General features: G+C 32.9%; 3 protein-coding genes across 6 annotated transcripts in view; 2 read left to right on the top strand and 1 right to left on the bottom strand.

Moving 5' to 3' along the window:
• Nucleotides 1-120: 120 nt before the first annotated feature.
• LOC143151596 (zinc finger protein 800) lies at nucleotides 121-8,196 on the top strand. The gene is given in 9 exon segments (XM_076320906.1): nucleotides 121-357; nucleotides 680-711; nucleotides 714-1,066; nucleotides 2,399-2,674; nucleotides 2,752-2,902; nucleotides 3,405-3,545; nucleotides 3,776-3,927; nucleotides 4,003-4,510; nucleotides 6,909-8,196. Coding segments are annotated over 9 exon segments (2,757 nt in total). The 5' UTR covers nucleotides 121-343; the 3' UTR covers nucleotides 8,039-8,196.
• An 863-nt stretch (nucleotides 8,197-9,059) lies between these two features.
• The window catches only part of Tsp66e (Tetraspanin 66E), a 112,058-nt gene continuing 97,001 nt past the window's right edge, over nucleotides 9,060-24,116 (top strand). For all 4 annotated transcript variants that reach the window (XM_076320926.1, XM_076320925.1, XM_076320927.1 and 1 more), the window contains exon 1: nucleotides 9,060-9,294. The gene's annotated coding sequence lies outside the window, so the exon portion shown is untranslated. The remainder of the gene's footprint in view (nucleotides 9,295-24,116) is intronic.
• On the bottom strand, nucleotides 14,841-16,324 carry LOC143151441 (histone-lysine N-methyltransferase SETMAR-like). The gene is made up of 5 exons (XM_076320542.1): nucleotides 16,090-16,324; nucleotides 15,659-15,826; nucleotides 15,196-15,488; nucleotides 15,039-15,049; nucleotides 14,841-14,991 (listed from the first exon to the last, which is right to left on the bottom strand). Exons 1-5 carry the CDS (start codon nucleotides 16,322-16,324, stop codon nucleotides 14,841-14,843), a joined length of 858 nt encoding a protein of 285 aa, XP_076176657.1.

Genomic DNA, 24,116 nt, shown 5'->3' with positions numbered 1-24,116 from the left:
TTTATCGCTCTCCCTATAAAGTGATTAAATATACAGTTCAATATTAAAGAATATTTAGTGCACACAAAAATTTGAATAACGATAAAAAATATTTATCCATGAGATGAAAGTGCTGCCCATTATACTGTTTCATCGAAACGGTAAAGCTAAGAACTTCTAGATTTCGGAAAAATGGAGGTCGTAGCCCGATCGAGATTGCGAATCCGTCTTGTTTAATAAGAGTTGAATCGCCTGATTTTTTCGTGAGAAAACTAATTTATAATATATGTTTTTGAGTCTTAGTACTTTGTTTCCTTTATAACTTTGAAATTTAAAAAGTGGAAACTGATTTTTATGCAGTAAAATGCAGGAGAGACGGTACATCTATATTGTATGCTTTTCTCGTTTCAATTTCAAATCTATAATATTTTCCCATCTCTAGACACTTAATCTCTATTAGAAAATTGATTATCATTTTTAAACTATATTTTTGAAAAATAATCTTTCAACCTTTCCAATACGTTTTTAGTCACTTGATTATATTTGTTTTAATTTGTTTCTTCCTTGAGATCTGATTTTCTTGTTAGGTTTTGCAATAAATTGTTATTTTATATAATTTCTTAACTTATTTTTGATTTTATTTGATGGCTCATTTTGTCATTGGAAAACTTACATAATTTTATGAATCACTAACTTTCAGTTCTGACAAGATAATACATTGGATGTACAACACTTGCAGAAAATGAAATCAATGAAAGCAAAGACAAAAACTAAAAAACATAATGGCAAATTTGGAAGAGTTAAATTTCCTTCCAAAGAAGTTATTCCTATTAACCCAGATTTGTCGCAACTGCGTCCACCAATAGACACAAGCGTGTCATCTCTGTACCGTGTGAGCAAAGTTTTAGAAAATGGCAGTGATGAAGTTAGATCCATTTTGGCATATGAATGCGATTTGGTATATGAGTGTCGTATATGTCGAAGCCTCTTCAGAAGCCTGGTTAACTTCATTTCTCATAAACGGATGTATTGTAAAGAAAAATATGATGTCACATTTTCTAGAAATTCTTCGAACAATTACGATACTGTACGTTCCACTTTGTGTATTTCAGTACAAAGATAACACTTTAAAGTAATCTCATGTAATAATTACAAAGTTAACATATTCATGTGAGCAATGGCTCTATAATTTTTTCATAGGCACAAAAACATTTTTCTTGATGTTTTCTATGCATATGTGGATAATAAGCTGGTTAGTATATCAAATATATATAGTTTCCTTGTACCTGTACATTTTGAAGTTTTAGAAAAGTGACTTATACATGCGCACCGTAAGTGGATTTTCATGTTTACAGAGAAAATCTCATATGTATTACCATGTGGTATATGCTGCATGAATATGTTAATTATTGTGATATTAATGTGTTTTCTAAACAAAATATCAGTTTCATAAAGTAAAAATAACATTGGAATTACTTAAAAATTGATTCCCTTTCTAAAACTACATAAAATTATCTAAATTGTATTTTTGAGTAAAAGATGTTTTACAAAAAAATAGTGATTATCCATTCATAATTTGAAACCATTAACTGACTTTAAATGTTTTTAATGTTGTAAATACACATAAATTTTAGGGCCTACTTAAGAGTTACAGATACTCAAAAAGGATTTTACTTCAATGTGTCTTTGCAATACATTTTTTTTTATTGGCAAAATTCCAAGAATGTTATTAATAATTAATAATAATTAATTATTTATTATTGTGACAATATTTTACTTTAGATGATACTCTAAACTGTTATTAAACCTTTTATCATAAATTGATTTACTTGTTTTACTAAAGTAATTTGCAAATATAAGGAATACACACACACACACATGCACAATAATAAATTTATAAGCATAATAAATAGAGAACATTATTAAATATGTATCTGTATTAATCTAATGTGTTTGCAATTCTTGCTTGCAATTATAATATAAATGCTATTAATAAGGTATAATATTAATGAAATATAGTATAAATAAATTATGTAACATTAATTATAATTATTAATATGATATAAATTAATATAATACAAATTAGATTAGTACATTCATTGTGAATTGATGATTTGTATGATGCCAGTCATGTTTTGTTGAATCCTTATTATGTGCTAAAACATTATTTACATCATTTTGTCACTATTTTTATTGAAATTGATGGAATCTAGTTGAAAATACTATGAGCATATTGCTCTGTGTCATCAATATGAAAGTCTGGTATAAAACGTAATATTACCAAGTATGAAAGTTCACAAGAAAAGCCTTCACCATGAGTGTGTTAATACTAATATATGTTTGACCATGTTTTCTTGATGTATTTTGAATCTCAATATTTTCTTTATATATATATATATAAACTTTAACTATGCTACAGATTTTTCCAACAAAATCAAGTATGCAAAAATCAGAGAAAATAATCCAAGAGTCTTGTGGAAATGATAGGATCTTGAGAAGCCAAGTTTCTAAAGAAGAGCAAAGAAAGGATCTTACTTCTGTCGTTAATATGTTACAGAAAAAACAAATAAAAAGTTTAGATTCCAACATAGAACAGTCATATTTGGAGACTATGCAATCAAATTCATCTGCAGTTTATCAGACGGTTGAATCAGTAGTTTCAACTCAAAGTTATACAGATTTAATGAAAACACAGGTACAATTGTGAATAATCAATTAAAAATGAAGATGGTAAATATGATAATGTGATTATGAAGATGTAATTAAATTTAGGTAATGGAGCTAAAAGATATGATAAGTGAGCAAACTGCAGTGCTAGGTCCAGATGGACAAATTTTGGAAACTAGTCATGCATGGAAGAATAAGAATTGTAGTAACGAAGAGATTGGTAATGTTTGTGAAACTGAACTTATCTGTTCTACATGTATGTTATCATTATTTCTAAATCTCTATTTTTTAGTTAATATATGTATGTGTGCTTATATTTGCTGAACCAATAATAATTAGCATCTTCAATATCTTGAGAAAATTATATTAGTAGAAAAAAATTTCCATCATATTAAAGTACAGTCGCTTTCAAAATATTATCATAACTGATTTTCAATAATCTTCTGTTCAAGGTTATTATAATTATCTTAATAGGCGCTATTAGTAAAATATATAAAAATACAGCATTCTATTCAAAAAAGTAATGATGACCTTTACATCAAGGAAGCGATTGTAAGTAAACAGAGTGTGTTACTATGATATAATTGTCCCTTCTATATTGTGTAACAACGGCTTATTAACTTTTTTTTTAACTTTCATAGTATCTTAACTATTAAGAGGGCTACTTATTATTGGTTGATCTTGACTATATCTGTATATTTATAATTGTAATCATTACTAGTAATAGTTTTCTACTTCTGATAGTCTTTAATTATTAGGTGGTGCAAAATTTTCAACAAAAAAAACATTAGCAGTTCATACAAGAACATTGCACACATCTCATAGATTATGCTATCCTTGCCCTTGTTGTTCTAATACATTTGCAAACACTTGGAGTGTGTATCGGCATCTCTTCAAAGGTATTTACAAAATTTAAAAATATAAATTTTTCTAAAGTAACATTAGCAGTATTAGCTTTGAGATTAATCTTATAAATTACTAAAAGGAAAAATTGAATTGAAATTATAAATGACAATAAATGACATAAAATTACGTCAAAATAGAAATTAAATCAATAATCTAATTAAATTTTAAAATAGTCGGAAATTTTCATTTATTAATAATCTTTTATTATCATTTTAAAATGCAGTTCATAGAAAGTCCAATGAACAAGTGCGGAAGCTCAGATCACAAATTCAGGAAAAGGCATTCATTAAGGATACAACTGTGGCAGAGGATTTGCAGAAACAATACGCCAATAAGAGTTTAATGAGTGGAATGCTACAAGTTAATGAAACACAGGTATCTCAAGTGCTACAATAGTTCTTCAATTCATACTAAATTATTGTTAATTTTAAAAACATGGTATTTTAATAGGAGTGGATGGATCACCTAGAATCTGATACAGAATTGCAAAGATGTGGAGGTTGTGGAAAACGATTTGATAGGAAGGCAGCTTTATCTGCTCATTCACAGTACTGCCATAGGCGTGTAGCAGCCTATGAGAGTACAACTAAAATCAGGAAAACAAATAAAGTTTCCCCAGATCGTGTTTTAAATGAAACCACAATTACTTCTGATCCTTCAGAAATTAGTAATAGTAATGAAACATCTATTCGTGTAGAAGCAGTTACCTGTCTAAGCAAAGCCGATTGGGATATGTTAGAAAATGAAGAATCAATTTCACAAAATGGAACTACTGAAAATATAACAGTTTTTACAAATGGTAAAAAAGAAGAGGCAATGAAACCTAACCTTTCTTCTGTCAGTGATGTCTCTGATCCTTTAGAAATTGTGTACGTTAATATAAATAAACACAAAACTAATGTTGGAAGTAAGAAAAGAAAAAACAAGAATACTGCAAAGAGGTTGAATAACAATATAGGTAAGAATATTATTTTTATTACATCAAGAATAATAATTATTTAGAGATATCGTATTGGATTTTTTATGTGATTTTTCATAATTGTAGCATATAGATCTCTGTTGCTATTCCTAAAATATTAGGTATAAATGTGTGACGATTTTAGAGATATAAGTAAATATAATTAAACGTCTTATGATATATAGAGTGCTTTAGAAATAGATGGTCAGACTTTACAAAGAAATTTAACTCATTGGAAGGAAAAAATAAGTCATACAAACATAAGCCTGAAAATATTTCCTTTTTCAGTTATTAACAGCTTTTATTTACGATAGAGTTTGATAAAAATGTTTGTCAAATTTAAAAGTTAGAAATGCTGTTATTATTTTCTTTCTGTTAAAAATAAAGAATAATATCATTTGTAGCTGAATGTGTTGGTGTTGATTTAGAATTAACGGATTTTTATCTGTGGGCATATATTAAGATTTGTTTGTAATACTTCTGTTGCAGCAGTAAAAGTATTTCAAAATGGTATTATTGTTTTGTGTGATCAAATTTGAAATATTGTGAAAATTTTGTAATGCATTCAACAATCCAACAGATGTTGATGCAAATATGCATTATTGCTGAAGGAAATCATTTCCATGGATTTTATTAATAAAGTGTTCTTACTTAATTCTGTTGTAAACAAAAAGTGTTTATAAGTGAAAAAGTAGGCGTTTTAAAATTCATTTAACTTTCATATGACTTTTTATGTTCATACAGGAACTAGAATATTTTTTTGTTGCTAACCATTCTGGGTTTAATCAAATGACTGATTTCAGAATAAAATTTAAAATTGTACATTCATTGTTATTTCTTGTGTTCATCTAACTTTATCTAAATTCTTATATTATCTGATTAAACAATGTTTTAAGCCATTTTTGCTTCTTTTTTTACTGAAGAAATTTCATCTCCCGGCTTATTTGTTGACAAATTTACATTTTTTTCCAAAGTTCTCTGCCTGAAACTTAAATAAGACTAGCTCTGAATTTAAGTAAAATCTAACCAGCTACAGTTTCATACATCTGAATACTGTATGTTTGGCTTTGTCATAAGCATTTGAATAATCTGACAGAGTCCATATCAAGAAAAGCATAAATAACAGAGTTTTATCAAAGATTCTCAAGAAATGCTCTCTTCATAATGAGTTCTCTATAGCTAAATGAAATTTAAATACAGTATCATTTTGAGAATCACACAGTACAGACTGAGTGACCAAAATATTGAGAACATTAAGGTGGCTCTTGATGTAACTGTTTGGCAATGAATAAAGAAAGGATCAATAGTCGGAAGAGTATTATATAGTTTCAAATAAGGAAGGAATTTTTAGGAACTGAATAAGGTCTTCCTGTATCAAAATTATGTCTTCATTGCAATTTTATATGCGCATAGCACTTATTAAGCAGAAAATTTGTTTATTTTATATTTGTAGAATTCGAAATGGGAACCTGTTTTTTTTTTATAAAATTATAAGAAGGAATTCTTTCACAGAAATTTAAAAATTCTTCCAATTTGATAAAAAAACGCGGTAAAGTCAACGTCTAAAAATCGACAAATTTGCCTTAATTTTAGATGTATGGAACAGATTAATTGAGTCATATAAATTTGACTCTTGATGAACAACTATTCTTTACAAAAGTGAGATGTAAATTTACACAATACATGTCAAATAAATTCGATAAATTTAGTATTTAATTTTGGCTAACATTGAATGTCAATAGTAAATATGTTGCAAACGAATTTTCATAATTGGGAAAAGAAGAAACAAGGTCATTGTCAATATCATTGGGTGAATTTGTTGTCCTCAAACTAGTCGAACCATTCTTAATATGGAAGAAATTTATGACAGACAACTTTTTCACAAATGCATCACTGGTGACAAAAGTTGGCAAAATGGATGACATTAGTTGGAACTATTTAAAGTAATAGAAGGGAATTGTCCAAACTTGTGAAAGCAACAAATGGTGAAATGAAACGTTTCTCGATAGTAATTTACAAATCAAATGAATGTACTCTAACAATTTATAAAACCAAACCAAGCAAAAAATTTACAATACTAAGTTTAAAGCATAGGTGTGTAAAAATCAAAAACAATAAAAAGCAAATACCTAAAACAGTTATGTACTATAATAAAACCAATTTGATGAATGGAACCTATACTCATAATATATGTCACATGACGTTTAACTTTAATTAGTCTCCACATAATATTTTACACATGGTAACAGGAATTTGTATGATGCCATTCAGTAAAAACACTTTAAAATTGAGTTTATATTATAAATTAATTTTTTTTACTGTTTTTACTTATTTGCTTAAAATTAATTAATTATTTATTCTATAGTAAAACATGCACTATGAAGTAAAACTTTTCTAGGTAATAATACAAGGAGCATATCACCGAAGGTAAATGTTGAAGAAGAAATAGGAACTGAAAAAGTGGATCATGTGTTAGTAATGGAAACAAAAGTAGCTTCAATAGTGAATTTCCAAAAACTGCAGTGCCTTCTATGCAAACAAAAATTTACTTCAGTGACTAATTTAAGAAGACATGCTGCCATTCACATAGGTTGGAATCGTTATCAGTGTAAACTTTGTGACTTTAAATGCTTTATTAAATGTGACTGTGTGGCACATTGTAATAAAGTGCACAATGCTCAGAATAACCGTATTATTATAGAAGAAATGATAACCCAGATTTCGGATGATCAATATACATGTGAACAAGATATCATGTTAAATATAACTAACATAGAAGAGGAGTTTCATACTCCAGAAGTTGTGGAAATCAACATTTCTCCAAGGTATATAGATCCAGAAATTCTAATGCAAGAAGAAACAGTAGGTGAGATAGAAGCAGCAGTAGTAGATGAAACAGAAACAAATGCAGAAGTAACGAATAAAAATTTTTCTGTGTTTCAAGAAGTAGTTCATGTAACTGAGAAAACTCAAGAGACTTTTAGTAATGGCATTAAAGGTCAAAATACTCCGGAACTGGATCCTGAACTCAGGAGAATGGTGATGGAAGTTATTTTTGGATCTTCTGAATTAAATTCTACAAAACAAGTGGAAGAAAAAGAAACCACGCTTCCAGAGAAGTCTAGTTTAAAATTACAAAATAACGAAAATATTGAAACACAACCAAGAAGCTCTGATTTCAAGGAATGTGATATTGTGTCTTTGCAAGACAATTCAAAACCACAACGTCCTATTCGCAATAAGATAAAACCTATGAACAAAGATTTTATCTATGATTTAAAGGAAGTGGCATTTCGGAAAGATGCTTTAATTGTAAAACCTTTTAATAAACCATTTGTTAAAAAATCGTTGATTCAGGAAGAGGATAATTTGGAAAAGGACATAGAACAACCCTCTAAGCGTTTTAAATCTTTACAAAATGATGGGATGTCAATTCTTTGTCAGAACAGTGTTATAGACAAATGTGATATAAAGTTTGATAGAGAAAGTTTGAAAAGTAATCTCACGTTTTCTCAGTGTCACAGCTAGTTGAAAATGTATTATAACTAAAAATAGTGGAATCTTTATTAAATCTAATTCATTTTGTAAAATATGAAATTTAGTAGAGATTTAAATTATTTGTAATAATTACATACATATTGTAATATATGATTATCATTTATCGCTATTAATAGGTTTTGGATATTTCTGAGTATTGATTAAAAATTTTCCGAAAAGAAGGATCAGTTTGTTTTAAATGATCAATACTACTATCTTATTGTTATAAATAATTTTGGTTTAAATATATTTTTAAATATCGTTAATTCTTTCACTTTTATTATGAATTTTAGTAACCTAATTCTTCAATATGTACCTTAAGCAGATAAATAAATTGAATTAGTGATACTTGAATGATATAAAATGTGCATCATTCATGCAAGAAATGTACATACGTATAGTAAACATTAATTTAATTACATTGAACATTTATTATGACAAATAGTAAGAAAAATTAAAAAGTAAATTAGCTTCATAATTGACGAGAAAAAAAATTTATCTCGGAAAAATGTGATGTCAATGAAATTAGGAGCCAGAAAAAATGTCATCACGAAAAAATACTCAATTCTCTTAATTAATTATTGATATTTTTTGTATACAAAAGTAAAATTTGTACATATATGAATTGTTACAAATAAGTAATAATAGAAATAAGAATATTCTGTAATTTTACTAAAATAAAGTAAGATCCATTATTGTTTTAGATACCCTTTGAATTTCTTAATATATGTAGGTATATTCTTAAAAGTTTCACACGTTTCTTCATTTTTTACACTTTTATTTTATTCCAGACAATATATAAAATAATATAAAAATAATCGTGTAGCAAAAATAAATTTATATGTTTACGTATGTATAGATACATTTATACAAGAGCGCGAAACATTCAACAGTATCATTCGTTTACGTTTAAGAAGCTGACTGTTGATTAGCCAATAATGCTCCTATCAGAGCAATGTTGCCGCCATTGGTGGGGTATGCATTATGTATGTTGTATCGTACATACCTACCGCGAAAAGTACCTGATAGATGCGCGGCAAACAGCGCGGTGTAATGATGGTCTTTTATGTACTTGTATTGTAAGGAATTTATTGGTTGAATAACATTGATAAAATTACTGAAATTTGATTTTTCTATTGCTATAATGGTGGTAAATGGTGATGCAGTGTGAAGTGCTTTATTTTTGTTAGTCTCCGAAGCTTCTAGAATATAATCAGCAAAAGAATCCTTGGTGCAGTATCGTAAACGTAAGTCATCTTCAATAGTTTTTTCTTCTATCTCTTTCTGTTTCGGATTGTTTCACATTCCTGAATTCTCGTTACATTGTAGTAAAATTTTTCGTTTGGATTTTCTTTACGTAAGAAGTATGTTATGTTATGAAATGCAATTCTATATGTGTTCATTTATTTATTAACCGATTTCTACATTTTGGCACAACTGTTTTCTACATTCTAAATATTGCGGTTTTGATGTAAAAAGACTGCAAATTTACTATGCTACATACTACTTTCTAGTGACATTTATATTTAGATAAACTCTTATATACTTCTAAGTAAAAATACTTAGTTTCTAAATAAAAACTTAAAAAATCATTATTTCATGTATGTAATTAAAGATTACAACGTGTAAATACAAATATAATAAAGTCGGCGATTCAAAAATTAAAAATTATAGTTAACTTCGACATATCGATGAGTTTATGTGTGAATTTTGTTTATGAAAGTTGAAACATGATTTACTAGAAGCATATAGTATTGTTAATAATTCTTTCTACATATTAAAAGTGCATATTATAAGTACATATTAAAAGGGAGGTGTTCAATTGAAACTAACAAGGGAACCACGTACAGTGTAACGCTCGGATTATAATGAAGCTTTGTAGGTGGATAAATGACTAAGTATTTGTCTCGTGTGCAATCAGAAGTGAAGACGACCAATAGTTCAGCAGATATTGAACAATAAAGGGTGACCGATATTCTACGATTAACTTTTATTGTAATTTATTAATAACCGCCGAGCAGATAATACACTTAGCAGTAAAAAGTTGTGTTCTAGTGCTGTTTCGTGCTAATTTGAATCATAGAGAAGAAACTCGGTGCAAAAACAAAGAAAAAAAAAAGAAAAAAATGTTACAAATTTCAAAGGCTTCGAAAAACAACCTACAGTCTTAAACTATATCGCTAAGTTTCAGTTTGTTATCTTCGATGTAATTATCACGGATACAGGGCAAAGAAAACAAACTCTTGCACAATTGCAATGGAGAAATAATTCAAATATTAAAAAAAAAAACATAGAAAATCTGAGAGTGAAAAACGAAAATTAAGTAATCAAGCTAAAAACCAACAAAAAATAATAAACAACGTACAAAACTGAATAGCCATCAAATAAAATCAAAATACGGAAAATGAGACAAAAATTAAAGTGCAAAATACATGTAATGGTATAGAAAATAGTGTGTCAAGAAAAATGAAATTGCACATCCGATAGATATTATACAATTGGACATTTGGGCAAAAAGTATCCAACGATAAGTATGTCTATAAAAGATATCGAAGGGAATGAATCGAGAAGGATGCAGCATAATCATTCTGAATGCAGCTAGCATTTTCACAATATCGTAAGCAAGCAGAAATAAGAGGCGTCAATTCAAGCTCACAGAAAATGGTTAGGAGAAGTGACCATCCTTCCAACCCATAAACTTTTTTGATTAAATTACCTTTTTCGTGGAGGAAATTTTTTCAAGATTTTCCTGACCCCATGGGGTAAGGTCAAAAGGAGTGTGGGATTCCTCACCCCTACACTTAGAATGCGGAGTTTACACACTAAAATCATAGTACGATCATAAAGTGACACTGGAAATTATTAGCGGCATATTTGGTGTCCCTTCTCGTGTAATGGTTAGAAAAGTCCCCGTCACGACGTTGAAAACACACGGCAGAATTACTCTATCACATCGCCCCAGGATAGGGGGCTGTAGGATTAGCGGGTGTGAGGCTCAAAGTCACGGTCAACAACAGTCTCCCCGATTGCGCTCCGGCAAAGGATGGACGGAAGAGAGTGCGGTTCTTCCCTCCCGCGTCATTGGCGTAGCCATACACACATACATACACATACCCGACCGAACGCGCGCATCGGCGCGGCAGAGAACAGTACTCACACGGGTTGTCGAGACCCATGTGAGAGCGGCCCAAGTTCCTCAGGTCTCTTCCTGTCGTCGCAAAGGGAGACTGAAACAGATGACTTGGGCGACGGCATCCTCCCTTTTTGCAGTTTTCTTCTGCAACATGATTAGTTCACAGAAGAAGTCCCTTTCAATTTTCTCCAATAAGATATGGCGTTCATATGTCCATTTTTTTTTTGTTTTAACGCAAGGAAAATCTTCCAAAAATTTCGATCTCTTGGTGCAGATTCAAGAGAAATGTGGGATTCGCCACACTCAGCTAACCTGGGTACGGAGCTAATCCACTAAAACTCCCACGATGACCATACTTGCATGATTTTGGGGAGACATCGGAAACTGCAAACAGCGTAACATCCGGTGCTCCTTTTCCTTTCTTCTCTCCCACCTCCTCCTTCTCCCCTAACCCTCCCCCTCTCCCCACTCCTTCTCCCTTTTCTTTCCCTCTTTCTATACAGCTTGCCTCTTTCCTCACATTCTCGGAGCAGAACCACGCCGCTTAGCCGGTCTTCTTTTCAGGAGCTACATCCAAAGGTGGCCGTGAGTTTCAATCTCATGACCGCTCATGGCTTTCACAGCTGCACCCAACAGCATGGGGATAGGAGGCTCATCCTTCGTCCACCACCAATGTGGTCGTTATTTTGTACTCTTGGGAGGCGGAATCAGTTTTCTATCCGAAATATGCGACACCCTTGGTGCAAGGGCGGTTGGGATGATCAGCCAGGGGAATCTCTCGCGGTTCCTTTCGATACGTTCGCGTAGCCGCTCTGTGGCCTCTTTTTTTTAGCGTGGAGGAAATCTTCGAAAGACTTCGCCGATCCTATGGAGTGGGGCCAGCGGGAGTGTGGAATTTCCCGCACCCGGAAATACCGGATGCGGAGCCTATCCACTAAAACCCACAACGGTGGCCATCTTTGCACATTCTTGGGGAGGCACCAGGAATTAAAAACATAAAAATATCTGGTGCCCCCCTCATGCAGCACGATTTCTGCGACCTCTAACCTTTTCATTGGGAGGGAAGCGGTAAGACACGCCCCCCTTCCACTATCCTCTGTGTCTGGACGCTCGTCGTAGGGGGCCATACATAGGTCGGCTGTGAGGTTCAATTTCACAACTGCCCGCGGTATCTATAGCCATTTCGTCCGCTATCGTTGGGGCTATTATCTTGTTTCTGACATCATGAGGTGTCATCTCTTCTCTCGGGAGCAGTTCTGTTTTATGGCGAGGTCACCCATCTCCCGGGTGACTCTGCAGTTTCCTGCGAGATTAGTAGTTCTCATCACGCCCGGCAGTGAGAAATCAATTCCCGGACAGCATTTGTACCGTTGGACAGATAAGGCTACAAAAACTTCTGTCCAGCCAATCTGGGAAGAGTAGTCGAACAGTCCCGACAGTTCGCTGGCCAGCGGTGGGTTGAGTCCAGTCGCTGCTGCCACATGGAGCTGCCCGGCTCGAGGGTTTTAACTTGTGGCATTAAGGGGCATGCGATCCCGTGTGTAAATCCAGTAGGGTATGCTTCGATGGGACGTTCGCTGCCTCTTAGGGCACGGTCCTATAACAGCGGACGATCCTTAACGCCAGCTGCCTATAGACTAGGTAGTTAGGTCGCCCACCCAAACAGGGTCTTGTATAGGGTTACCGAGCGCACCTTGTCCGTGTAGAGGCGGCGAACCTGGTTGTTAGGACCTCGTAGGATGAGCAGTAGCCGGTCTAGGGCACCGATTATCTTCTTCAATTGTGGGGCCAGGTAGCCAACATGCCCTTTAAAACGCTAGTGGCTCTTGAGGATCAGTCTGAGACATTTCATGTGGAACTTCACTTTGACACTGGAGTCAGTTACTCGAATTAGCGTGGGTAGCGACTCTTGGTGAGGTGAGTGCATCGGCAGCATCTCGATCGTAGAGAGGATATTTTCCTACCGATGCTTTTGATTCGTTCGTTGGTCCGTAGATCGGTATCGCATTTGAGGTTCCATGGCAAGGGCACGCATTCTTGTGGAACCCTTTTCTCCATAACAGCTTGAGTACTCTATCGACATATCGCGAAGGTAGTCCTTGATCACTGTTCCTATATAGACGTGGACACCATGCTCTTCGAATCCCTGCCTAATTAACTCCCAGGGTAGCGCGTAAAAGGTATCATCGATGTCTAGAGTTAGGAAGCAACTGGTCCGAGAAAGATTGGATGTGACGAATTATGTCGATGATCAATGGTCCCTTTCGGAATCCACACTGGTATTTGACTCATGACAGGTGTCCGACTATAGGAACTGTCAACACTCTTTCGAACATTTTGCAAGACAAATGGGTTAGAGAGGGAGTCCCCGGGCCTACATTTCGGAAGATGACCATTCTGGTTACTTTTCAGAGGGAATTGTTCGGTCTCGAGGCAGTGGTCAAACAACCCCCAGAGGTTGTTTCCAAAAACCCTTTGAGTCAAAATTCAGACTCTGGTGAGCACACTTTTTGCACCCGGGGCAGTATTTTCTGCCTCGAGACTCCGAATGGTCGCGGCAAAGCGTTGACTGCGTGTTTGTACAGTTGGGGTTCATGGCTCTCAGTGATCAGGGACGCCCAGGATTGGTGTTTATTTAACACCACTTATGAATTCTGTTCGAGAGTCTGCAGAAGTAAATCCTCCCAGTTCTGGGACTTAACCCGTTTAGTGGTAATCTGCAGAGGCCCACGAGCCACGCGGTGCGTAGTAGTATTTGTATAGTTCGGTCATTTTTGCGTGCGCACCATCGTCGGTAGCTCGACGGCTCGCGAAAGTATATTGACGTCGGATTTGGACATTCGTGAACCTTAGGTTAGTAATTTCGTCTGTCCACCACTATACTGCCCGGCCCGAGGCATCACCATGTCGCAAATTTTCACAACGATGCTTTCGAGCCGGGACACTTTCTCCTTTAATTCAAGCAAACCTGGTTACGATTAGGTCACGACGAGAGCGGCTGTCATCAGGATTTTTTTGTCAAGGCATTGAAGCTCTTATCAGTGGCAACATCGAGGGCAGAGAGAACCATTCGGATGTACTGAGGTCTGACAGTGTCTCCGCCCCTCACCATCACGTGCTAGCCGGACACTATGCGACTGACGCTGGGAGAATCAAATGTCAGCTCCACTATGAATCCACCTCTGTGCTGCACGCACGTTAGCTTTGACTTCCGGTTCGTTAACTGAAGGTCGAAGCTTACCGATGAGGCACCGAAGACTTTGTCTCTTTGATTTGTCACGAAAAACCTCCAAGTCATCGATTTAGCGTTGAATTCTCCTAGGATAAATACCGGTCAGTGATCACATTTTTTGCACATGTTCAACTCTGGTAAGAAACTGATAGCTGCAAAGCCGCTATTGAGCGATATCTAGCACGTTATCGTGGTGATAAATCTTTTACGGCGCTCTAGCAGAGGGTATAGCAGATATCCGTCATTGCCCGTCCAAATAGTCGCTACCGAATTGCTTTTGTCTGTTATCCAATGTGGGTGTTCAGAAATTCGTTACAACTTAGCAGCAACTACTAGACCAACTCTTTACTCCGTGAAAATCTGGGATAGCAGGTTTCAGATCACACGGCAAAGGTTGTGGTTGGCCTGGAGGAGGAGGCAGGGGGCCATTATTTATTAATAGCTGCTCCACCTCCCCCTGGTGTTCCTGGGCCATCTATCTCCATGGCGGACTGCGCCGCAGACACTGCCACTATCGGAGCTTTTACCGTAGGCACAGTAGTAGTAATGACAAGTATTGGATCAAGACTTGTAGACAAACTAAAAAAAAAACAATATTCATTGTTTGACACTGCATTGTATAATACATCAAGAAGTGCTGTATATTACAATATTAAAATTATGTTCTATAATGAAATTAGTAACAAAAGTTAGAAATTGTATTCGGGGAGGTAATCGATTCTTAACGCATAGAAATTTCCATATACTTTTAGATCGGATAAATACGTTATATCCAAGCTCTACCAGTTTTTCACAAGTAACCAAACTTCTGTGTGGTCTAGCGTTATCTTGGTGAAACATAACATCCTTACGATTCACCAATTCTAGACGTTTCTCTTTGATGACATCATTTAATTTATCCAGTTGACGACGGTAGACATTCGAATTAATGTTTTGGTTCCTTGAAAGCAATTCAAAGTAAACAATTCCTCTGAAATCCCACCAGATTGACAGCATAATCTTCTTTTGGCAAATATAATAGAACATAATGTTCTTTTGATGTGCTTTGAGCAGGTTCATTATGCTTTCTGCATGATCTTATCCGTTCAACGTTATTGTAAACAATCCATTTTTCGTCCCCTATTATCGTGCAGTTAAAAAATGGATTATTTTATTCACGTTTTAACAAATAATCACATACGTCAACACCCTTATTGAAGCGGATTTCTTTGAGTTCACGAGGTACCCAAATATCGAATTCACTAACGTATCCAAGTCGTCTCAAAAGATTCCCAACATTCGATTTTGGATATGTCAAGTCTCTTAACAATCTCTCGTGTTGTCAAACGTCGATTTAAGTCCATTAATGCTTGTATTTTGTCGCCATCAACTTTGATTAGTCTTCTTGAGCGTGGAGCATTCTTAATATCAAAATCTCCGGAACGAAATTTTATAAATCAATTTTGACACTATCGTATTTTTAAATTAAGATTTCTTCACCATACACATTACATAATTTTGTATGTGCTCTTCTCACTAACTCGGCGTTTTGTACTTACTATGTAATCTTCTTCGTATTCTCTTCTATCTCACCTGCGCTATGTTTCTTCACTTTTACATAGAACACATGCTCAGCTAAGCGAGTCGATATCAAATAAACATTGTCCGGATTCTACTGTACTTGCTATAGCTATTCACTTACTAAATGACTCATGTTCAACAGCGGCACGCTAACAGTATTAGTACAAAAATAATTCGGAATACTACAAGTTAGAGACTGTATCGACTGTGCATTTTGTAGAAAACTGCGATTAAAAATGTACGCAAAGTATTTCGAATCGCAAGTTTGGCATTGCACAGTTACTGTACATTTGAAAAATGGATCTACGTACCGTGCCTTAACCTCGTTTATTTCGATTTTTACATGCTTCATTGTCTCTTTTTATACCAGTTTCTAATGCAGCATGGCTGCGATGCGTATGCGTAGAGCATACGTTATCAAGCACCTAGACTCTTTCGTAGAAATATAGTAATAGAAAATATACGTCACAGACTATAAAGATTTTGGTACAAGGAAGGGAGTTTGGTACAGACTATAAAGATTTTGGTAAACATTAAACTTTCTTCGTAAAAATAAAAAATTATTTCATCTCATAGAAACTAAGAATTAATATAATAAAAAGTGAAACAATACTATTCCTTACTATCTTCGAAGAAACTCACCTTCAAAACACAAAGAAAAATTGGAAAAAATTTCAAATAAAGGGGGACATGAATATGCGCTCATACATACAGCCGGCACTGAGAGGTAGCCTTATGCTTCCGTCATCTATTTATTTCTCTGTTAGTCAAGTCTATATAAAGTTTTTATACTTTGATAGCAATGTTCTGATTGTCACAACTGCATAAAATAATATTTGAAATGTTTAATGGAAAAGAAGTACATTCTTTGGTTTGTTTATTAACATAACATAAACTCTGTATTAAAATAAAGTGCAAAATAAAAAACTAGTAATGACTGAACTCTAAAGACATGTTTCCTCAATCATACTCGGGAACTAAAATAGTCGCTCGAAATAGCGACTCATATATGCTGTCTATCAATCCCATTCGTACCAGCCTTATTTATAGATCTTTGTTACCAATCCAAGGAGAAATAATTATTCTTTATAAATATTCAATAGATGTAAGTAGACAAAAATCGCAAAATTTGGCATCCTTTATACTCTAAGCAAATTTGAATCCAGTAAAATAATTATTTAACGTCTCTCCTCTTTAATTTACATAGATTGTATCATACCAAACGCAAAGAACAAACGATTTGGTATAGAATGATTCCTTCAACAGAAAGTTGACATTAAATGTCGAAAAATCAAGGGTATTTCCCCTTCTAAAAAAATCTAAAAGTAATTGTCCTTCTAAAATCTTCTAAAAAAAAAGAACAAAGAACGGTAGATAAAATTGTAGAGGTGAGTACATTCTAATATTTTCAGTTTTCATTCTAAAAGAATGGAGCTTTGGGAGGTCCAGGCCGATGTGCTTCACGCGGTTAGGATGTCCAGGCCGAAGGGTTTCACCCGGTTGAATTCTGGGTAGTTTTTATCAGGAGGCCTTTTTCAGAGTTCGTATCGGAAGGCATTACAAGTATAGGCGATATTCGAGAGGGGAAATTTAAAAACAACTCTAAAAGAAGTTTCATTATTTCAAGTACTTAAATTAGAATTTCATATGTAGAGATGCAAATTAGTGAATACTTACATACCTGTTTTTTTCAAATAATATATTTTTCTTCGTAGTTAATCGTTAATGATCTTGGATGATCTTCGATAACCTTGAACTTTAGATCATTTTATTCATTTTCTATTAGAGGTTACATAAAAAAAATATGAATGACATTGAAATATCCTTAATGCGATTACCAAAAATTAAAAGAATATCACTACACTATGTCCCTGATAAAATCAAGTAATTTTTACCTCATTACAGTTTTTCCCATCTTTAAAATTAAATTAGTTACGTAGGTGATGTGACTTAAGGAAATTTTCGATTTTTTTTGGATCTGACTTAAGAAGTTTTCAAAAATACATAGGTAATTGTAGAGAATTAAAATGAAATCGCTAAGATATATTTCCGCTTGGTCGACTACAAACTAATAATGGACAAGTTAACGCTTCGATGGGTTTTCTCTGAACGATCGAATACGTGAGCACATATCAATAACAGACGCTCACATAATTTGTGATTTTTTTTACGAAGGAACTAGAAAATACTTTAATCTATAATTCTGTATATATGTCTATTCGTTTTTGAAGTAGATTTGTAAATTTATATACTTACAACAAAAATATTAATATTTAAAAATTATAGGCTGAAATATAAGCTATGTTTATATTTGCATTGTTTCCCGATGACCATAATAACATCTATCCTGGTAGTTAGAAATAAATAAATCAAAATGATTTATTATCTATACAGTTGTCTTTATATTCTGTATCAAAATCATTAGAGGAACTAAAAAGATACAATAAAAGGCAGCGGGTAATATAATAAATATCGATTTTTTAAGACATTTTTTTCACTTTAATTTGTCATTGTAAAAAAATTGGAACAGATATGTTTATAATTCTGGCAAATTAGTTATTTTTTCAGATATTACGGAGCCTATTTTTAAAAATCTAGTGTCGAGAGGAACGTGTTTAAAGTTTTTCCGTACAGTTTCTACAATAATGCTAATAAAACCTTGCGAATTACAGTTAATTACCGATTATAAGGCCATGAAAGTATCCTTTCTCCTTTTCGAAAAATTTTCATATTCAAATTGTTTGCTTTTACAATTACTTTTGGCTTTTTTGTTTTTCGGACGTCTGCCTCTCGGATCGATTGACTCGATTATAATACCTATGATTTATCGCGGTTTCGTAACTTATAGTTACTCCTAAATTGTATACTTAAAATCAGATTAAATTTTTCACTAAATATGCAAATTACTAGATGTGTAGTAATTTATATATTTATCTTTCTAAAATAAAGATGTATAGGAGTCGAAGTACAAACAAAAAAATGTAAGCTTTCATTATTACCTCATGTATTCTCAAATATTTGCCTAATAATTCATTCTTTCCGTTTCTTTTTTACGTCATTTTTACATCAATTATCGATACCGAAAGAATAAAACTGATGTAGCGGATTTTCATATCTTTAACTTTTGCAATAATATGTTTTCCGTATATTATTTCTCAAGTTTTCTATAGAGTCTGAATTTTTTATAATTTCCAAACCGTAATAGTTAATTAACCATTTACTTTTGCTGTCGTTTGTTTTAATTTGTGATGCGTTAGGTAATTGTTATCACTATATTATAGCAGATGTAACTAATGAACTTACCTTGATTTAAAATCTAAAATATTGGAATACACACATAGAAATATAAATTATTTTTTCGCCAAGACTACAAGTATAATAAAAGAATTAACCTGAGAATTAGCTAGAAGAATTTTACGCACATGTGCTCGAAGATTTCCATAACCTCGTTTATACAGGCTGATTCTTTCGCCAGTAGGCTCTAAAGGCGTGCCGCCGTCTTATTCTGTTTCTCTCTTACAAATATAGCCATCTCCGCTACAATACTCGCCGTCGTCGATTAACTGCTGTCACACAGCGATACCGACCTCTTTGACAGATTACTATATATAAACATGGGACTATCATCGCGATGTTAGATGGCGGCATTCCTTTGGAGTCTATTAGTGAGAGAATCGTTCTGCATTTCGAGTTTCATTATTGTATTTAACATTCATATTCCAGACATTTACAGAAAGTACAAAAGAAATGATTTTTTTACCTAAAAAAGGACCCGAATACTCCCTCAAATGCTACATCCTGCATGTAGGGCAAGGCATCTAATACGATCACCCTGAGCAGCTTGTAAATTATACGTTGTACGAAGAATTTTTAGGAGGACAGTAGATGGTGTATGAATTCTTTTTTTAAATGGATACGTTTTGCAGATTTGAAGGTTATTTTAAATTTTCTAAATGGAACTATTCTATTATGTGTAATGTTTATCACATAACTTGTTTGTGTAATAATTGCTTAATAAAACGTTATTAACTCATATTCACTCTAAACCTAATAGTGAATAAAATGTCGACTTTCTTTCTAGAAAATTTGTCTCAGATAACATCTAGTTGGACATTCAGTACTATCAAAGATTTGTTAAAAAGGCAACGGTGTTTATGTGGCAGTATTTATAGAGGCAAGTAGTGTTATTTCATTGCGATCGTTTCTCATATTCAAAACTCACTATCGGATATTTATCTTCAATTTGATGTTACGTAAACAAATTTAAAAAAAATTGAGGAAAAGTATTACGATAATATAACTATTATCTACTATTTAGAGTGAATAAAGTTTAATACATTTTAAAATGCTTCCATCTTTGAGAAAAGGGAACATACCATATGATATCTCATTTGGAATCATACAACTTTTGTGTAGATTAATTTTTCATACAATGTACAATTTACATGCTATTCTAGATAAAAAATATGTAACTATGCGATATACATAGTAAATAATATAGCGTGGTATTGTAAATTAGACAGTTCGGTTTCCCGATTTTATAACTCTAGAGGTTTTTTATTGGATACCTTGAAAGAAAAAGTTTACTAACGTATTCTGACAACAAAATTTGTTTGAACGAATTAGACATTCATTTAGAAGATGTATCTAGAAATAGATTAAACAAGGAAGATGGTATGTTGAATACACTTTGCAATTAAATAAGTCTTATTTCATTATTTATTTGTTTTTAAATATTCAAAAACCTTCAAGATCACATGAAAGCCAAAGTATATAGGCCGTTGGATAAGTTTTACTATCCCATCGTGCTAAGAAAATTATATATCGTTGATTAAAAAACTGTCGATGACCTTGAAATCTTCAAAAATGTGATTTTGGAAAACTTGTCATAAAATTTGTCTCTCTAAACCTACTAACGTTTTCGAGATATTAGAAATGATCAAGTTAGTTTGTCCATCCTGTATGTAGATATATACAATAGTAATTAAACATGTAGCTGTTATCTAATTAGTGAGATATTTACTTTTGTTTTTCGTTAACAAGTTTTTCAATATTTGGAGATACATTTGAAACCAGAGACACTAACTGTAATCTTAACCGGGTTCAGCTCTCTAATGTAGTGAAATAACTTGTAACACCCGGTAACCCAAGAGGTTGAGGTGCTGGTAACCCGGTTAAACCGCTTTTGTAATGGGTTATAATGCAGGGGTTCTAACACGAATTGTAATCTGGTTACTATGGGAAGATTACTGCAATTTATAATAATCATGCTGGAGCCGTTTTCTACAGGTACATAGATACCAAAAACGAGTTATCTTGCTCTGACCCGATTACGAATACTCATGGAACTTTTTTGTAAATTTTATTTTTGATTCCTATTGTTCTATTTATAATACTCTCTGATTAATTGCTATCGGAAAATTCACTTGTAACATATTATTATTTGTAACGTAGGGCCTATCAGTTTTCTTAAATTCGAATCAGCAAGAATGTCAAATAAGTAATCATTTTTTGTAATAAATTCAATAGAGACATTTACAATCTTGTGCTGCCTTCGATGTTGAATTTGACGTGGAAATGGACAGACAATTCACTAATCTATCTTTTTTTGATTTCCTCTTTGCACGATTACCAGTACATATTTATTGGTGTGGTTGTACCGAAGGAATTGTATTGTGATGTAATTATGGAATAAGAAAGAAAGAATCAGATGAAGGTATACAGTTGTTCCTTGAAGTACGCGGTTTCGATTATACGCGGTTTTTACGCAATCTTTGAAGTCTTCTGAAGTCACGGTCTTTCCACCGCTATAAATGATGATTGGTCGTTGACACGGTGACCGATCATTAAATTCTCTATACCACATTGTCATTAGCATAGTATATTGCATTTTGTGCCCAAAGTTCGACGACGAAGATGAAAAAATTTCGAATATAGGGTGTATTATCGGTTAAAATTACATCATTATGGGAAGTGTACGTTATATTGATAGAAGTGGTAATGTAAATAATGATAAAATGTAAAAACTAAAGAAAAAAAATAATGTATGCCTTGGATTAACAATGAAATGGAGGAAAATCTAGATAAAAAATGTAATGAAGGTTTAGCAAGATTATAATATTGCGAATGCCGTTATCATTGTAAATCAGGCCTTAAACGCTATTAAATCTGAAACAATAAATTCTTATTGGAAGAAAATATATCAACAAATATTAAACACGCGTATTGAATGTGAAAGGAGGGTGTTAAAAAATGTCCATTTTCGGCATTGCCTGGAAATGAAAAATTTCTTTTAGAGTGTCTTCCAAGGAACAAAAAATGTCCATATCATTTGCTCGAGAAACAATGGAAAAGTTGTAAAAAATGTGTTCAAAGTTTGAATATAACAATAATCGAACTTGCGTGTATTTTACATTTCGTCGTCTTCATTTTCGGATATCGAATTGTCCTCGAAATAATTAACGACTTTTTATGCGTTCTTTGATTATTTCGACGATATATTGATATTTTGCAATGAATTTCGATTAATCAACTTGTTAACTGTTAATGATTTCCGAGTTTCCACCATAGAGTATCAAAAGCCACGATTCGCAAGGAAAGTATTATCTTCGAACTGCCATTATCGACAGTATTGAAGCGTCTTAGAAATAATTAATAAGAGTTATTAACTAACTTTTTGCCTCTGTACCGTTCCGCAAGACTTTAAGTCAGCGAAAGGCGATACATCAACCACTGAGAGCCGATGCGGAAATCTCGAAGGAAATTACGGAAATGATACGAAAAGTGGAAAGCGAAGAGTTTGACGACATGAATTTCCAAAATGTTGAAGAATTAATAAATACTAGAAAGGAGAATTTAAACGAAAACGACTTAATAGAATTGAGTGAACCACAAAAACTGGATAATGAAGAAGAAGATTGAGAAGAAACAATGTAAGAAAATAAATTAACGTTAGATAATTGAATAGGATTTTAATTATTCAAGATTGCGTGTGACTTTTTTTACGATATAGATCCTTCAAAATTAAAACAAAATAGGGAAGGATAGGTTCCATACAAAAATATTTTGAAAGAAATATAAACAAGAGATGTGTGTTAAAGTAAAATTGTCATGTATTTTTTTATATTTATTATGTATTTTCCTAAAATGTAATAAATATATGTATGTTTAAATGTATATTATGTTATGGCTGCGGGTGGTTACAGAATTGCGTGGATTTTCAGTTACGGGGTCAATGTAATAGGTTGTTCGATAAGTTTTATTGAACGACAAAACTTATTGAGCAACATAATACTATACTGTTTAATAAGTTTTATCGAACGACAAAACTTATTGAACAACCTAGTATACCTGAACAGTGTCACATCGCATCGCACAGTGTTTTGAAAGTGCCATATTCCGGAAAAAATAGGAAAGCATCAATATAGAAGCATTAATTTACACCGAAATTAGTATCCAAATGTTTTCAAGTTCGCTGATTACGAATTTGAGGTAAATATTGCTGAAAACAAAATGGTAGATCCAATGTGGTGAATATATAAGTAATTGTCTTATTATCATATTTACATTAGTATTCAGGAGATGTCAAATTTGTTTATTACGAATCATTAGTCAGAATTCATAAAAATAATAAATATTCAATAAAAACAAAACGGCGGATCTAAAATTAAATCATAGCTTGGATTAATTAATTGAGAGTTTGAACACGTTTACGGTAGACCAAGGAAACATTAAAACTAGCCTTTAACACAGAGCACAAGAATTGAAGAATATTTCCTCTTTGATCCCATAAACTATTAACTTTCCGAATACAGGAACTGTATTAACACTTCAATCGCATTGACAATACTGACTACTTTTACTCCATTGTTAGTCTTTTTTGTTTTTCTTTGTGTATTTATCTATTTTAGAAAACGAAAATAGATGTATCCTAGCAACAGTCAACGGGTCAAATGCATCTAGTATCAGACAAATAATGGTAGAAAAGAAGATAAAGATGGTAATAAGAAATATGAATATTTTTTTTTAAATTCGTGTTCAACGACACATCGATTTTCTGATCATTAGCGACAACTTGTTGCTGTTTCTTTGTTCTAGATGGTTATATCATGTGATAGGGGTTTAGTTTTCTTCAGATAATTTAG

This window comes from Ptiloglossa arizonensis, chromosome 9 (assembly GCF_051014685.1).
Source record: "Ptiloglossa arizonensis isolate GNS036 chromosome 9, iyPtiAriz1_principal, whole genome shotgun sequence".
NCBI lineage: Eukaryota > Metazoa > Arthropoda > Insecta > Hymenoptera > Colletidae > Ptiloglossa > Ptiloglossa arizonensis.
Note: the sequence above shows the minus strand (reverse complement) of the source record. Positions and strands in the feature narration are given on the sequence as shown.

What these genes read in the sequence shown, in the direction of transcription:
- LOC143151441 (XM_076320542.1), bottom strand. Translation starts at nt 16,324, where the DNA reads ATGAAGCATGTAAAAATCGAAATAAACGAGGTTAAGGCACGGTACGTA. An exon ending in GAACATGAGTCATTTAGTAA is followed by an intron (nt 15,827 to 16,089) that starts GTGAATAGCTAT and finishes TTCGTTCCGGAG; the next exon opens with ATTTTGATATTAAGAATGCT. An exon ending in TTTTGAGACGACTTGGATAC is followed by an intron (nt 15,489 to 15,658) that starts GTTAGTGAATTC and finishes TGAACGGATAAG; the next exon opens with ATCATGCAGAAAGCATAATG.